At 39.4% G+C, this 17,928-nt stretch overlaps 1 protein-coding gene across 1 annotated transcript; it reads right to left on the bottom strand.

The window, feature by feature from the left end:
• Positions 1-59: 59 nt before the first annotated feature.
• Positions 60-17,625, bottom strand: kpna4 (karyopherin alpha 4 (importin alpha 3)). Its single transcript, XM_030151179.1, has 17 exons — positions 17,401-17,625; positions 15,797-15,841; positions 15,587-15,676; positions 12,018-12,047; positions 11,723-11,775; positions 8,666-8,761; positions 8,277-8,362; positions 7,175-7,261; positions 6,918-7,087; positions 6,171-6,215; positions 5,901-6,032; positions 5,360-5,488; positions 3,859-3,963; positions 3,676-3,747; positions 3,158-3,320; positions 2,959-3,053; positions 60-2,388 (listed from the first exon to the last, which is right to left on the bottom strand). Exons 1-17 carry the CDS (start codon positions 17,467-17,469, stop codon positions 2,293-2,295), a joined length of 1,563 nt encoding a protein of 520 aa, XP_030007039.1. The 5' UTR covers positions 17,470-17,625; the 3' UTR covers positions 60-2,292.
• Positions 17,626-17,928: the final 303 nt, after the last annotated feature.

The following is a 17,928-nucleotide window of genomic DNA, read 5'->3' as shown; positions in this document are numbered from 1 at the left end:
TTTAAAGCAGGAAATATCACAGGAACACTTCACAACAGACCACACACATACACAGTCTCTCGATTTGGGTTCCACTATTTATTATCTCGAAGACAACCTAGCCTGTAGTCTATCTCCCAAATGATTCTGGGCAAACCACCTTTTCTTCCATGTAATAATTTTAGATTTGAAACCACATCTTTGCTAACAAGGAATGCTGCAAAAAAAAAAAAAAAACCCTATGTTCAACAGAAGGTTTATGAGCACAATGTGTAATCATTTACTACAGTGTTTTGAAGTTAACACAAAAAACAGAAAAGGGTAAGCTTGTACACCTAGCTGGTATAAGAGGAAGGAGGAATATAGGGTTTAGGAGTCTAAAGGTACAGCAAACTTGTTCATGGGTTTATTCATTTTTCAGGGAACCCCACTCAGGACCACTCCAGTCTGTGTGGGACACCCTCTGACGTTGAGAAAAAAGGGAGGTTAAATCCCCTCCTCTTGGTCTGAGATACATTAGCAGATTCAGTACTGCTGCTCCTGAAATAAAGTCATTATTTTCTCAAGTATCACTAAAAGCATCATTGGATTACTCTAGAAAGACAACAAAGATTGTGGTTGAGTGATGCATATTGTAGAGGTTGTCGGTAGGTTGAATCTATGGAACCAACCAACACACCTTTAAGAAAGACTTCAGGCCTCACTTTGCAGTACATGTGCAAAACCATACAGATTATTTAGCAAATTGGACACTAGGTGAGGGGTAAGGGAAGGGGACACATGTAACATTTAAGCACAGTTTTACTTAAAATGAAAATTACACTGTATCCACAGCCTAAGGAAACTAAAATACCCTAAAAATAACTGTGCTATAGTTTAGTACATGCAAAGGTTATGATTCACAATCCTACGTGAAATGGCCAATGTTCTCTTCTCCCTTGGTGATAAGTCAAAGCTATGGCAACAATACTGCAAAGCAGTGATTTTGCTGTAATTGAAGGAAAAGTGATGAAATGACAAGGGGAACAGATCATTTGGTTGATTATAGTGATGGTGTCAGAATTTCACAGCATCAAGCCCATGTCTGGTGCGTAGGTTAGGATTCTGGTATGAGGGTGGAATACGATCGTCATCAATCACCTTTACAGAAGCAATGAAAACTAAAAGCTGAAAATAAAAAGTATCATAAAAAGGAACACACTGGAGGCAAAAAGAAAAGCCCAACAAGCCACCAAATGCATCTTAATACAATGCACTGCTGCTCCACACCTGCCAATAGCATTGTCCAGTGTCAATTAATACTAACTTAACAATAATTCAAACAAAAAATATAATCCTTGTGATGACGATGATTTTTTTTTTTTTTCCATATCCAAAGTTCTTCCTTTCAGGGATTTGAGGATCAGCCTCTCTTTTAAAGGCAGAATTTCATTCCTGAAACCTTTGCTAACCTCATTTGTTTCATTTCTCAATTTTGTATCTCTTCAGATGTATTAGTTTCGTTTTCCCGTCTCTGCATGCGTTCTCACCCAGTCTTGCATACTCCAGTCACGCACGCAGCCAAGCACACACAACTCATCCGTCCATACTCTCGCACATGTGTCACGCGCAGCTGGACTCCTGGCCTCACCCACCAGGGGGGAGAGGATGGTGCCCTATCAGGGCGTTTCGTTGGAGGAGATGAACCTGGCTCCTCAGCACTGAGTCCAGACATTCATACACAATGGGTCCATTCACACTCATGTCTGATAGCGTGGCCGATTGGGGGAGGGGCACATTGAGGGTGGCGCCCTCTTTAGTCGGAGGACCGCAGAATTGTGATTGTTCGTGGTTCATCTCAGTTCAAAATTATAGTTATATTCATTTCTGCTTTTTGTTGTACTGTAATATTTCAAGATCTCTTGATTTGTTATTATTGGATGTCCTTGGTTCTCCCCGGGCAGACATCGAGTTTTTTTGTTGTCATTTGAAGTAGTTTTCCGAAGGCGACAGCTCCAATAACACAGAAGTTATGTCGGCATGTCTCTCAACGCATTCGATGTAGATGTTTTGCTTTTTTGCAACATGTAGCCACTCATTCTCACTCGCACCCACTCGCCATCTCAAACTTCATTTGGGCTGGTTCCCCTGGAATGCCAAATGAAATCCACACATTTTTCTCTCAGATAAGATGCAGCCATGGATCCCACGAGCCAAGCACAATGGATCAAATTTCTCACACTCTCGCTCTCTCTCGCTCTTTCTCTCCTAATTTTTTTATGTTGAACAGAGTGCTGCATCGTGAACAAAACTCCAGAATACCCCAGATGCCTTCTAGAACTGGAATCCCTCGGCTGGCACGTTGGCTGAGTTAAAGCCATAGGTTCCACCTTGGATGGCTTCTGGAACCAGGCTGGTGTCTTCATCAATCTGCAAAATGGGGGAAAAACATACATTAAAATAAATACCCACTAGGTGTCCATTACATTGATACATCTCAATTTTAAATCATAATTTTAACATAAGTAACTGAGTAAGTAATAAAATAAACATAAAACCACAGTCAAGAGCAAAGATTGACATTGAGATGAAATTGAAGAAAGAAGCTATTATGTTGTGAACAAGCTCATTACATCTTGAATCAAGTGGTCTGAGGGCGTAACCTACAGCTCACTTGGTCGAGTCACTAGTGGATTTAAAACATAATGATATACAGTTAGGCTTCTCCTGAGTATTAATGAGCTGTAGCAAACCAGTCACCAAGGAGTGCTGTGTTAGTATCAGTTGTTCCCCTGATAAAACAATGTGTACACAATTTTCCAAACAGGAGAAATTCTCAACCCTCATGTTCCACTAGAGGTTGACATGAGGGTTACTTCCAGCTGCTGTGTGTAGCTCACCATCTTTATCTGCATTTTCACACGCAAGAACATTAACATTTTCATTCATCTCATGGTCAGTCTTTTATCTGAACTGGCTTAAAAAGTAATTGTAACTCACATCATCAGATGAGAAGAACTGATCAATAATTTCATATGCCAATTTGTAGATATCTTCATTTTCATGATTCTGCAGTTGTTCCACTTTTTCCAAACCTGAAGAAAAAAACAAAAACAAAAAAACATGCATCATTTGATCATACATGGATGACTCACAGGTTTTATGTTCATAATAACAAAGTTATATTAGTGACTCTTACCTCCACACTCCTCAATAAGGTTAGCAATAGTTTCAGCCTCATCATCAGCCATCTTGAGAATATTGCTCAGGCCGTCGAGAACAACCTGCACAACCTGGGCATCCTTCACTGTAAGCAGGTTGCAGAATGGAGGAATCACCTGCATCTCAATCAGGTGTGCCACCTGTATGGGCACAAATTCAATGATGGACTTAAGTCCAGGGTTTCTTACATGTACAGTTTCCCCATTATAGATGTTAAAGAAATATAAATGCAATACTAAATATATCGTAAAATAATGTGCTGTAACTTCTTATATCATTGTACAGCACTGGTCAGCTTGCGTTGTTTTAAATGGGCTATATAAATTAACCTGACCTTGACTTCTTAAAAGCACTTTCTTCCCCTATGTTTGATATGCCTTGTTTTAAGTGTCTTTGTTCAGTGAAGAGTAAGTGAATGAATTTGCATTAAAAGGTCCAAAAAGGGAGGTTGAATTAGTTATAAGAGCTCACAGTGATAATGAAACACAACCTTACCTGATCTTTCCTCCCACTTATTGTCAGGTTGCTGATGGCCCATGCTGCTTCCTTCTGTGTGCCAAAATCACCCTAAACACAATCAAAGTGAGAGTGATGTTCAGCACTTTGTTTTCATATTTTCATCTTTAATAAGCTCATCAAACGTCATTCAGTTCCACTCGGGTACACACTGAGACACACCTTGTCAAGCAGGTGGATGATCATGGGTACAAGCTTAGCGTCAATGACAGCCTGCACCTGCTGCTGGTTTCCTGCTGTGATGTTGGACAGGAACCACACTGCCTCCTGCAGGACAGAAAGAGAAACAGATAACAGTTACAGGTTCTGGGGTTTGAGTATGAACATAAGCCGTTTCTCAATATCAAGGTCTTGCGAACTCGGCAAGTACGGTCTTGGTAAGAACGGTTCCAGAGAACAGACTTCCTAAGAATGTAAGTCTCCCTATAACTGGAACAGCTGCATACTTCTAAACTTTCCTCCCTGGCTCTGCTGTATTTCTGCGGTCAGCTCCCTAATGTATTTCCCTCAGTCCACTACAATGTCAATTAATTTGATTTTAATACATTTGTACTACTATTTACATGTCATTTTTATATATATATATATATATATATATATATATATATATATATATATATATATATATATATATATATATATATATATTTATTTTTTTTTATACATTTTGTATATTATTCAAAACTGGAACAAATTTCACTGAATCCCATATCATGATAGTAAAGATGAATTTCTCACTATTCTGCCTCTGGCACGTGTTACAACATTGAATCACATCATCTGGTGACGGTCATCTACTTAATAAAATATTTCTGCATTGTCATAGAAGCCACAGTTGTATTTAAAAGAAGAATGAAATGCATCTCAGGATATTTACCAGCCAAGTCTACACAAGTCACCAACCAGTGCATCCTTGGTTTAAGCTAGCAGATAAAAACAACATCCGGGTATTCCGAGTGTTCTTTGTGTAAACATTGAAATGGAACAGTACTTGGGGTGCCAACTGATGAGGTTTCACAAGATCACGAAAACAGACAGACAAAAACACATATTGAGAAATAGCCATAGTACCCCAAAGTTTCATTGAACACCAAATCTTTGCACAAAGAAAATAATCAGAAAAATCATTCTGTTTCCATTGAAAAGACATCTGTAAAAAAAAAAAAAAAAAAAAAAAAAAGGACCATGAGTCTGAACTGGATCAGAATCCAGAGGTCAACTCTGAGAGGTTGACCTCTGGTCGAGACAGGGTGCTAAGGGAGGGACGAGGGAGACTTTGAGGCTCTAATCACTGTCCAGGTCACAAAAAGGGCCCCGCTTTTTAAGTGACTGGTCTCAGATGCACTCCAATATCATCAACTAAGACACATAGTCTTCAGCTCCCTCTTGCCACCAACCCATGGAACCACTCATTCAGTCACATGCAAACAGAAACTAGACCCCATCCCCCCCACCCCTCAAACTGACTAACTACCGGTCCTCTTCATCTTCTTTGTCGTCATCCTCACCATTCTTCATGTTGTAACTATCTGTCCACACTGTTACCTTTCACACAGCATTCACACTTGCACCAAGTCTCTGATTTCATCACTTCCAGACATCCTACAGCGCTCTGACTTTACCACGGGGCTTAGCATGTTCACAGGATGGAGAAATGCATTACCTTGTTGATTTTCTCCTTTGGATGGGTGAGGAGGGCAGGGAAGTGACTGAGGGCATCACAGTTGAGCACCACCTGGGTCTGTTCATCTGTGCCCGTCACTATGTTTCCCACAGCCCTTAGCGCAGCAGTCTGGAAGGAGTACAAAGTTACTATAGTATATTCCATGTGTAAATGCAAAAATGTTGGAAATAAATGTCTTATAAAGAAAATTCACACAAAGATTTTTTAAAATTTTATTCAAGGTGTGTGGATAGAGATTCAATGATTTTGACAATTTATCTTTTCTTGTATTGTTTAAATACTGAGGTCAGTCATAGATGTAGCAATTGATAATATAGTCTTTATAACTAAAAAGTGTTTGGATTGACATATCTGCTTATATGAAGGATTAAAAAAAAGTAGCCATGTGTAGTAATTTAGACTGAGGATGTGATGAATTGAAAAGCACTGAGAATGGTTTCCGGGTGAACCTTTAGCAAATCACCTATCCACCTCTGTTTATGTAATCCTCAACTGCAGAGTCTACTTTGTTTGTCCATACCTGAACTTTGACCTCCTGGTGACTGAGAAGAGGAACCAGATGAGGGACGATGCCAGAGTCTATGACCATTTGGATCTGTTCATTTCCGGCATCTGTCAGGTAGGACAAAGCCCACACTGTGTCTACCAAGATCTGAAAGCAATAGAAAAAAAAACAAAAATATAAACCTGATGTTACACATTATGACTCTACAGTGAGTAATAATACTCTACAGTTTACTTCTTGCAGGTGAGCAGTGGCAACAATTAGAAAAACATTCAGTTTACTCACACTGACATCGGTGTGGTGGATCAACACACAGAGAGCTGGCAGGATCTGGTACAAAACACAAGATATTTCATTAAAATGACAAGAAAATGCTGATTGACTACATGACTACACATTTTGCAGAGCATAAGTTTAACTCATTTCAGCATATCAGTCAGCAACTAAATTTAGGTAAGCCACAGATTGAGCAGCGCTCCTCTTTGCTAAATATACATCATGCTCTCAGAGTTAATTAATTTTGCTTTTATTCTCCTTACACTGTGGCTCACACAATATTCAGAGCAGTACACAGTATGTGTCAGTTACACCCTGACATCAATTTATGTTCAGTTTTTTCCTCCAATCACTATCCACACCATCTAATTTTTTAAAATTCAATTACTGTGACGATCCTTCCACACCACTAGGTGTGTTGGTCTCTTTTGCCTCTCCCTTTACAGGATCTGATCAAGGCGGGGTTGTTATGGTCATTAGCAGATGCACCGCACCTGGGCTCAGTGTCATGCTCAGCCTTATAGTCCCTCCCTTTCCATCATGTTGCTCTCTCTCACTCTCGCCAGACCTATGCCTGCACTCCGTCTGAGTGGCTGCGTGTGCTCCAACACCATCAGTTATTAACATGGACTCACAGCTTATTCAATTCTCACATGCACTTGTAAATAAAAGAAGCACTTTTCGCACCGACCCCACTTGGTACTCTTCTTTTTGATTGCAGTCTTTGAGCTGAGCTGTAACATTACACATAAATACCTCTTGGATCGTCTCCATGGGTGGAGGTGGGTCCTTATGGCGGCACAGATTGACCATAACCCATGTAACATTGCGGAGGAAGGTGATGGGGATGGAGGGGCTGATGAAAGAGAGCAGGGGCTTGACCACACCCAGACTGATCACGTAGTCTCTGCACTGAGGACCATCACCTGAACAAAACACACACAGACTGAGTGACTGAGCGAGTCATTTGGTTGGGGACTATGTTAATATGAAAAACAGTCACTTGGACTCACCGATGATGTTACCCAGGGCCCAGACAGCCTGTTCACACACATTCTGATGAGGAGAGTGAAGCAGCCTCAGGAACAATGGTACAGCATCTGCACAATGGAAAGGGACAGATATTATGATTATTTGTGTTTTATAGAAACCTGTGTAACCCAATACTATGCATTAAAACCCCAGGCTGGCAGTTCAACAAGTCCAACATTCTGTCATCAGCACCTGTAGTCATGTCTCACTCCATTCACACTTTGTCACGCTTTTGTGCCAATTTTGAAGTTTAGGTGTGCGATTTCATACAATAGTTAGGAACAGAAACAAGAATTGGTTCCAGTACAGAATAACTTCCAAAGTGTTTGATCCCTTGGAATCGTATGTGAACATCAATAAATGGAATTGAAAGACTTAGAGGCAGGTCTTTCTGACTGTTGCATAGCAATGATGTCAAGCTCAGAAACCAAACTGAAATGATGGAAACTTTCAAAGCAAAGGAGTCATAGCAGAGATGAAGAAACAATCAAGAGTGTGGCTTCACTTCAAGCAGTGATGGGACTATAATGCAAGTTGTAATGTCTGTAAAATTACTTCAAGTAACAGCTTAAACAATCTGTCTATGAAACATGGCCTTAAAATTCCAGTAACATCATATGTATGACTGCTTCTCAACTAAAGAGCTAGACTGTTAGCAAGGATAAATATTTTAAATTATTAATAGCACTACACTACACAATAGCCAGTTTTATCAGTTGTGTGTAAGTTAAAAATCTGTGTAGACTGGCTTACTTCTTTTCTCCAACACAGGAAACGCAGAATAAATCAAGAAATCAGTCATGTAAATTGCACTAAAAATCAAAATGTTTTATCAGTACCAATGCCATCGCTATCTAGTCTCTCAGACAGATGCAGTGTCAACCAGCATACAAGATGTGGACATGTTGTACCTGAAGACTGGAATGTGTATCTAGAAGTGTCACTGCAGTAATGGTAACTGTGTAGTGTTTACCATTAGACCAGACAGATGGAAGTGTTAATGCACAAATAAAACCATTATGTTAATTTTATGGTGACATATTACTGAACTGAACAGGTGTGATGTGACCCCATGACACTTACTAGACTGAACCACAGCTTGGGTCTGCTCTGATGTTCCTGATGCTATGTTGGTTAGAGCCCAGGCTGCCTCAAACTGAAGAGATGGGCTGGAGAGAGAGAGAGGTGAAGTTAGCAGAGAGGTTGGTAGAAGTGACTGATTGAACAGAGGCTTCAACAGTCAAATATGCTGATGAGTCATTTGTGTTTTACTTTTTCCTGAAAGGTAAAAACTAGAACACATTTACATAACTGCAACACTGTTCAGAGTACGTAGGTTGGGATAAACTGCACTGAGGCATTTGCATAACTTTGAAGTGTACATGAACACGGCATGACAAACATATTGTAATAATCACACATGAACAGACATGGTTCTTTACTACATACAAACAGAAACACAGCCATCTTACTTGTCATCTCTGTCCAGGCAGTGGACCAGTATGGGAAGAATCCCAGACTTAATCAGGTCATCTATGGGAGGGTTACGGTCACTGGACAACAACTTCCTAGAAACAGAAAGAAAAAGAGCCATCACACACAGACTCACATAGATTAACAGACACAAACCAACAACATGAACCAATTACAGACACAGAAAAAATATGGTGTGCCTACACATTTTAATTACCATGAAATCCTAAAGAGTGGAGACTTAATGCTGCTGATGACTCAATATAAACATTACATAACATCAGTACTAGTTAGTTCAAACAGAATAGAAATGAACAATAAATAAAGTGTAACTTTTCATGACCCTTTAACCTAGTAATATGAACATGCCTCTAAATAAATCTTGCGCTTCAGCTGATCCATCTTACAAGACGGCTGCTCTACTGAGCTGCAGCAACACTTTCATTCAGTCCATTAATCCAGTGGGGCTGATTAGCAGTAAATCACTGCTGTAACCAAGTTGAAAAAATATTCAGCCACTTAAAACTGAATTTTCAAGAGGCTACTGATGTTAATCACTGAGCCTCCTTAGACAGTGTTGGTATACTAGTGCAAAATCACAAACATATTCAGGAGCCCGATTTCAGTCCTACACTTAAACAATATTGCAAGAGAGTGCATACTGTTTATGTATGCGTCTGTACATGTGTTTGAAGGGGGTTAATATATTTTAACATAACATCATAAGTATATTATGTCTGGCTGTATATAAATTTAATGAAGGTCCAGTACTTGGGTTGAGTAGGGTGGGTGGGAGGGCAGTTGGATAGGAACTGGATATAACAGTTTCATGTTCAAGTTGTACGTTTCTTGTTGTACATTTGATAACTGAAAATAAAAAAGACCTTGATCAAAAAAACCCCCAAAAAACTGCATACTGTTTGTTACATAATCTGTTCACTTCAAAAGAAATCTGACATACAGGGTGGGTGAAAAGTAACTAGGCATTAGAAATTGCTTATAGAATTTTTATTATCACTGAAGTCATGATGAAAACATTTTTTAAACAGACAACACTAAAGGGGATTTCTTATTTTCTTATTGTCTTATTTCACAGATTCAGGAGGTTCTCAATGATATCCCAGACGACGTCTTTCAGAGGGTTGTTCATTCCATCCCTGGCCGTTTAAGAAAACTGGTCGACGCCATCAGTGCTTACATTGAAATATGAAGATTTACTTTCATTTGCTTATGTAATAAAGAACATGTATCATTTGTTTCAATCAATTTGTAACAGGAATATGGATTTTATAACCGATTTTTGATGCCTAATTACTTTTCACCTACCCTGTACATACAGTTTAATGTCAATTTTATGTTGTTGACAAATAGGGGTTTCCTGAGGTTTGTGGAGGGCTGAGGTGAGAAAACCAAATAGTATAATTTAGAAACCTAGGAGTTCTATTTGACCCAGATCTATCATTTAAACCACATATTAACCAAGCCTGCAGAACCGCCGTCTTCCACCTGCGCAACATAGCCAAAATTAGAAATATTCTATCTAAAAATGATGCAGAAAAATTAATTAATGCATTTGTTACATCTAGATTAGATTACTGTAACTCCCTTCTAGTAGCATGTCCTAAAAGCTCTCTAAAAAGTTTTCAACTGGTTCAGAACGCAGCAGCGAGACTACTAACAGGAACAAATAGAAGAGAACACATCACCCCTGTCCTCCAAGCCCTTCACTGGCTTCCAATCGAGTTTAGAATTAGATTTAAAATCCTCCTTCTTACATACAAGACCATTAATGGTATGGGCCCCTCTTATCTCAGAGATGCTCTGGTGCCGTACCATCCCAACAGAACCCTTCGCTCTCAGAATGCAGGTCTACTGGTAGTTCCCAGGGTCTGTAAAAGTACAGTAGGAGCTAGAGCCTTTAGTTACCAAGCTCCTGTTTTATGGAATCAGCTTCCAGCTAACATTAAAGAGGCCGACACAGTCTCTACATTTAACGTCAGGCTGAAAACGGTCCTGTTTGAAAAACCTTATGGTCAGGCTAGTTAAAACCAAACTGAACCCACAGTTCAGTCTAAGCTGCCCTAGGAGCAATAATGCTGGGGGAAGTACAGGCACTGAGTCCTATCACCTGTTTCTGGTTCTACGTACCACTTTTGTCTGTACTTATATTTTCTAATATTTAGCCAACTTAGTCTGTGCATTACTATTCACCTGGTGTCCCCTTTCCCCACTCCCCTCCGGGGGAGTGGCTACTTTTTCAGCTGTAGCCGCTTGGGAGCCAATGACGACAGGATCTACGGTGACCCATCTGTGTCCTGCCCTGACCTGTGTCCAGACCCCCTCCCCCACCTGTCTGGATGGACGTCCTCGGCCTCACCACTGTGGATGGGCCTCCTCGCTCCTGCCTGTCTCATCCAGCGGGATGGACCCCTCATGTGTCCACCCTACTGCATCCTTGCAGACTGGAACTACATCTGCAAATGGACGTCCATCAGTCCTGGTGCATCTATAGCCTGTCCGTCCATGGGAGTGGATCTCTCCTTCACTGTGGTTCTCCCCGAGGTTTCTCCCTTTTCCCACTGGGTTTTGAGTTTTTCCTTGCCGAGAAGGAGGGTCTAAGGACGGGGGATGCCCTGGACATTACTCATTTTCTTGCTGTTTATTTGACTGTTGATGTTTACATCCAACTGACTCTGTAAAGCCCTTTGAGATAACCTTGTTGTGATATTGGGCTATACAAATAAAATTGAATTGAACTGAATAATTTCTTGCTAATGAGAAACCATATGCAAATTTTTTAAAATTAATTTAACGTACACACATTTTCACTTTCAAGGAAATAAAATTCATGGCCTTGTTATTAAACCAAAGGTACATTTAAAGAAATTTCAACCTGAAATTAAAAAATGTGTCCTTTCCATTTACTTATATTTGCAACCCATCCAACATGAGCTGTATGTTACTTTAAGATTACACACTTTATAAAGTATATTCAATGGCCAGTCCTATTGTAAAGTATGAAGATAATCAGTAGAGCTGCTGAGAGTGTTACCAACCTGGCAGCCTGAACAGCACTCAGCTGGATGCCCTGGTTGTCACTGGTAGCATTCTACAAGTCAGCACAAAACAAAGAGTCACACATAACATCTGAAGTAATCAATAATGTCGTCACAAATATCCTGCTCTCAAGTAAATTAAAATGGAGAGAAAAGGTTGTTCACACCGTCTATTAAAATAAAAACAATAAATTGTGCTTAGTTTGCGGAATAACATTTAAGTTCTAATAGTTAATTATGGTAATTTGTAAATCATAGACCTCCCTTAAGAGGGTAAAAAAACAATTTCACTTACTTGTACTATTGCTTCAAGTGAAGTGTTTTGCTGAAAAAGAAAAATGTTGAGAGTTCATTAAGTAAAAGACATACATACAGAGACCTTTACATCATACTTTATAAGATGACAAACTACATTTTCAGACATTTGTTTGGCCGGAAAGACGCCAACAGTGTTAAACACAGCTCTGTCAGAATGAGAGCAGATGAGTCATTTCTGAATTTTCTTTCCTTAACCTTTATGTGACGATGACAGCGCAGTTTGAAAATACCAGTTAAGCAGAAGACAGGGGGATGAGATGAGGCTGTGGATTTGAAGAGTCGCCAGGAGACGCCAGTATTGCAACACACACCAAACAACCAATCAGCAGGCTGTACATGCAAAATGCAAAACAGGGGTCTGTTCCAGAAAGCAGGTTTAACAAACTCCAAGCCCAATCCTGAACTCAGAGTTAGTGAACCCTCAGATGGGAAAGACAGATGTTTCGGTTTCAGAAAGGCTCATCTGAGCTGTTTCAATCAGCTCCAAGTACGGTCACTCTGAGTTAAGGGTGTGCGTGAGAACAAGAAAGCCATCGTGAAAGAAGCTAGTCAAATTCATCCTGGAACAGGGTAATCAAGAGGCACAGGCTTCTCGATAATCTAGTGGAGGTCAAAATGTATACAAAAAAATTATTTATGCGGTTATTTTTTTTTTTTTTTTTTAATCAATTACTTGTATTGATTTGTATTTATCATAGAATTTCAGCCAATTAACTGGTGCTGACTGGATGTTTTTACCAACTTCAAGAATCTGTTGAACTTGGCTCTGACAGTGGCTTCTCAACAACTTAACTCAGACAAAATAACAGCTCAAACAAACAAGACCTGCACCTACAGTACTGAGTAAGATTGTTCCTGTTGGTTTGATAGTCAGTTTCACATTTGTTGATTGATTACTCTGAATTTGATGTTCAGTGATCCAGGTTTAGGTAATCATCATTTTGATTTGATCATTGACTTCAACATGATAAAGTCAAAGGTTGTTCATTTCTGACAGTGTCAAATTTTTCTGGATTACTATTGGGCTTTCCCTGTTCCAAACTATCATTCATACGGTGATGTAAAGGTGTGTGTAAATTTAGACATTTGCTTCCTCTGCAATATACTTATTCTTTTGCTTTAGTTTAACGGATCACCATGAAAAAGATGATATTCTTTGACCAAATGTGTCAGCTATGCATAGTTTTCTGTTTTTTTTTAATTGAAACAGTTCAGTTCAGTCACAGTTCACTAACCATCTCAGTGCAGGTAACCAGTTCTGACAACCTGACGCTTGTGGTAATATGCAAAACGTCATAACTGTCATAAAAAAGAAAAATGAGTGAATCAATCGTGTAATGTGTGAAAGTGAGGGCTGAGATGGTACACACTGAAGTTAGGTAACAAGCTATTATAAAAACTAACAGGCTATAAAAACAAATGTGATCTCCTCCTGCAAAAGTCTAATGAATGTGTTTGGGTGCACCATGATATTGCCTGTATGAATGAGGAAATGAAGCATTGTGCCACAGAGCTCCTTCAAACAGTAGAAGAGGAGGAGACTCGCAGAAACTCACGGTCTGTTACAGAAAACTTGCCAGTAAGCAGGTTAGCCTCACCAAGTCAGTTACTATGGCAACTGACCCAGAGTTTGAGTAATCCAGATTGTCCCTCATCTCAAGGTTAACAAATTCAAGAGTTTTCCCTAAAACCACTTCCTGGAATAAACACCAGCATTCAATATTGTGCCAAGTAGGGAAAAAGGTGTTAGAGGCCTTTGGTTAGAGCCCTCTTATTTAAGTAGTGAATAGCTGACAGTGGTTGCTTTTCCCATTTAAAGATGCGTAATGGGGTAGACTAGTTCACTGTCATGTGAAGGACAGGGAGGGGAAGACTACCAATAAGTCAAACCAAAGAAGAAAGACCAACAAAAACAGATTTTACATCAACTGCATACAAATGTGTGAATTTCCAACAGATTTAAACTGTTTATTAATTTACATTCCATTGCTGTGCAGGCAGATTAAAGAGACAACGATAAGATAGGAAAATTAAAAATAGCAGTAACAAAAACCCAGACAACAGTGAGGGAGCTGTAAAATGAAAAATAAAGCTGCAGGGAAAGTGAGGATTTTGTAAAATCTTGATACGTGTAAAAGGGCAAATAGCCTATAATAAGCACAGCCAGATTTAGTGATTCATAATGGTAAGAGTTAACAGCAAAAAACTGAAAAGCAAATGCCCATAAGATGACCAACTAACTGAGTATGTTATTATAGACCAGTTGAAAAAAAAAGAGTTGTGGTTGGGTTATAAGCATATAAATTAGATTGGCCAGCACACGTTTCCACATAGGCCTGTCTGATGTGTTGCAGTGAGTCAGAGCAGCATGTCGTTGTTGATATACTGTTAAGCAGCCAGTTCAAGTCAGCCCTCTCAATACCAGTAGGCAGTTACTGTGATTAAATTTCTAAACTGCTGAGTGGCCGTTTCAGTCCAGCACTGCCACCAAATCTGAGGATCTTTCGTAAAAGTGGGATTGTTGATTGATGTATTTCTCATGACACTAAGTCTAAAACAGGTAAGTGTGATGTGTGCCACAGCTGAACCTTGAGGTACAACACATTCACTGTTGGCCCCTGGACTCTCGTGTATTTAACAACAATAAGGCTCTGGACCACAACAGGAAAAGGTAGTGCTATAAAATTTCCTAGTTGTTCATTGCTCAGTGAAATAAAATTGAACATTTTGTGATGCCTAAAGGATTCAATGACAATTCAGATAAAAGTAGACATCTTTTAAACAAATCCCTCCATTATTATCAAAATTCTTATTAGTAGTAGTATTATTAATACAAATATCACTTGTAACATTTATTTTCCTCCTGATACCTCAAGACCACAGGCACATGTAGATTCTGTTGAAAATTTATTGCCCACAGTTTCACAAGAGATTGTGCACAAGTGGGTTATAATCAAGATGGAAAACACAACAAAGAAACAGGACAGTTTTAAATGTTAAGGAAAATACTGTCAACTAAAAAAATCTTAGTATAAAATAATGCCTGATGAGGGATTGGAAAATGTGCTAAAATATCTGCAAATGTCAATCAAGTATCTTTCCAATAAATAAATAAATAAATAAATAAATAAATCCGAAAAAGATGTCTCTCTTTAGAAAAATAATTCATTTCCACACAGAATGACAAGCTCCACATCTGTTCACACTTCTGCTCCACCCAACTAGCACTAAGCAGGGATGGCTATGGAGGCAACATCACATGGGCTACAAATCAGCACATCTGAAACCACTGGAGTGTTTACTCAGTGGGACAAAGTTATTAAAAAAAAAGGAAAAAAAAAACCAAACAAAAAAACTCTAAAATAATCACTACAGACTCTTAAGAGAAGTAGATTCAAAACGGAGATTCATACTACCCTATCTTTAAATTTTCTGAAGAAAAAAGACAAAAAAAAAGACAAAAAAAAAGACAAAAAAAAAAAAAAAAAGGAAATAAAAGTTTTGTGATGGCTGATGAATTTTAAAGCCACAGAGGCATAACCATACCGATCTGAAATCTCCATCAACATCAGAATCCTCACAGATGTCCTCATGGGGTACATTTCTCCTCTTCAGAAGGTGTTCATCTCTTTTGTTCTGTTTCGGAGAAAACACAGGTAACATTTTATGCAAATTTTTTGTTAAAATACGTAATTTGTACAACGAAAAGCAAGAATGTATTAACACATTATCACTGAAACTGAGGCACTTATTTACCTTTCTGAGCTCCACCACAACCTCAGTCCTCTGTCTTCGCATAGTCTGTGAACAAAATAGTATTTTGACATTGCAGTCTAAAACTTCAAACCCACCTACATGTACCCAAGACCCAGCGCATCTGACATCATCAGCTATACCCGTTAAAAGTGGTGTGTGCACTCTTTAAGAGCCACATCTAAAATTATACCATCTAAAGTAACGATTAAATAAGACCCCTAACTTGCAAAAAACACAGAGAAATACACTTGGCTATGATTTTATTTTATATACCTAGTCCAAGTAAAAGATGTTTGATGTGAAGGAACTGCCATAAACCCAAATTTGTGTATACTACAATGTTCATCATATAATTTTTATTTTACGGAGGGGAAGATGCTAGTGAATGCATCTCCATATGACAAAAATAGACTTAAGAGGAACAAAAAAACAATACAGATAAAACATTAGTTACATTAGAATATCAGATATGGGATTTCCACAGGCCTTTTGTATTTGATCTTACTTTAAAAGCATATCTGATTTTTAAAAATATTTCATGATCACAACCATGTTTTATTAGCTGCAGAAGAAAACATGTTATATCCATGCATGTGTGCATTACTGTCAGACCTCCAGCAGGGTGGTGAAAAGTTTTAACATGATTTTACACGAGACAACTGGTCTGGTGGCCTCTGTCACTACAGACCTACTTGTCAAACAGGATGTATCGGAAATCCTGCGTATATACATCTTAAGAGAGTAAGCCTCGAAGCATACCATCCCCTGCTTACAGTCGTGTAGCGAAGGCATGCTGAAGACTGTGAATCAGCTACTAACTTATGGATCCAGTATTAGCTAATGCACAGCTTTGATCTATACGTCATGTCGCGTTAACGTAGTTTCAATACAGATACGATTAGTTCACCACAATATAAAATATCAACACTGTGCCACGGTTTAAAGATACAAAAAAACGGCTACGAAGCTTAGTGGGTTCCGCCATTGTTTTTGGTGATAAAGACGGGGGATGGGTGGTACTGCAGCCACCAGCACCACCAAGCCCAACCAGCGAGCAAGCTAACAGGCAAGCTAGCTAGCTAGCTAGCAAGCTAACTGCAGTATCAAAATAACGCCTATCTACCGCTGTAGTGTTTTGCTAGTTAATTATTCCAAAACAAAACTCCAGCGTCAAGTGTATGCCGTTTAAGACATAAATTGAACACTTTCACTTGGTAACACACCGTACTAACGCTGAAGCGTTCCGGTGGATGATTATCTTTCAGTTAAGTTAGCATATCCCCGTGGGCCTGGTTAGCAGCAAGCTAGCAGAGCAAAACCAAGCGGAGGCGATGAACTCTGACTAGCTTTACTGACATATTTCGTAACCTACGCGGTCTCGTGTTTGTACTAAACCAGTAAAACCAAAAGGGAATCGCCCGACCAAGGCCCGTGGTATAAATCTGTTCATGTACGAAGGCCCTGGCAAAGGCTGTGGGTGCAAAGTTCCCGATGGTGGAAATTAGAAACGACGTCACAGGGAAGCCAGGAGGCGAAGCTGGCCGTGAACAGAGCAACGGCGCCGAAGAGCAGGAGATCCTCGACACCGATCTGCAAACTTTTACCTCCAAATCACGGCCCTTATTCTTGAAATTCTTCAGCCGTTGGTTGTCCAGTTTCTCGTTGTCGGCCATGTTAGCAGTTGTGGATACGTTAAATACAGCTTCACTCGTGGATTTAGCCGGGGAGCTACCGTTTTCTAGTTCCCTTTTCTCGGTCTTCGTTAGCGGACTATTTTTTGCTGCTCTGTCCGCGGTGCATACTGGGAATGCCGGTGGTGGAGGGCAGCCTTGCTCTGGCGTAGAGGAAGGGTGGGGAATTCCCCTTTACTCTCATTGGCTTCTGTCTTTACTTGATTCTGCACAGCGCGCCACAAAACAAAATACAACGCCATACATTACATTACAGTCCATTCAACACCAGACAGGATTTATGCCATGGGTGTCCAACTCATTTGAGTTCAGGGGCCACATAGACCAGTTTGATCTCAAGTAAAATAACAGCATAATAACCTATATATATATTGACAAGTCCATATTTTTGTCTTTGTTTTAGTGCAAAAAAAGTAAAATTACAATATGATAATATTTAAA

The sequence above is a fragment of the Sphaeramia orbicularis genome, chromosome 13 (assembly GCF_902148855.1).
Source record: "Sphaeramia orbicularis chromosome 13, fSphaOr1.1, whole genome shotgun sequence".
In the NCBI taxonomy this organism is placed as follows: domain Eukaryota; kingdom Metazoa; phylum Chordata; class Actinopteri; order Kurtiformes; family Apogonidae; genus Sphaeramia; species Sphaeramia orbicularis.
The sequence above is the reverse complement of the archived record's forward strand: the minus strand, read 5'-3'. Positions and strand labels throughout refer to the sequence as shown.

Coding starts and splice junctions, on each gene's coding strand:
- kpna4 (XM_030151179.1), bottom strand. CDS start 17,469: ATGGCCGACAACGAGAAACTGGACAACCAACGGCTGAAGAATTTCAAG. Junction 12,048..15,586: donor TTGATGGAGATTTCAGATCG/GTATGGTTATGC, acceptor TTTCTTTTTCAG/CAAAACACTTCACTTGAAGC. Junction 7,088..7,174: donor GGCCCTGGGTAACATCATCG/GTGAGTCCAAGT, acceptor TGTTTTGTTCAG/GTGATGGTCCTCAGTGCAGA.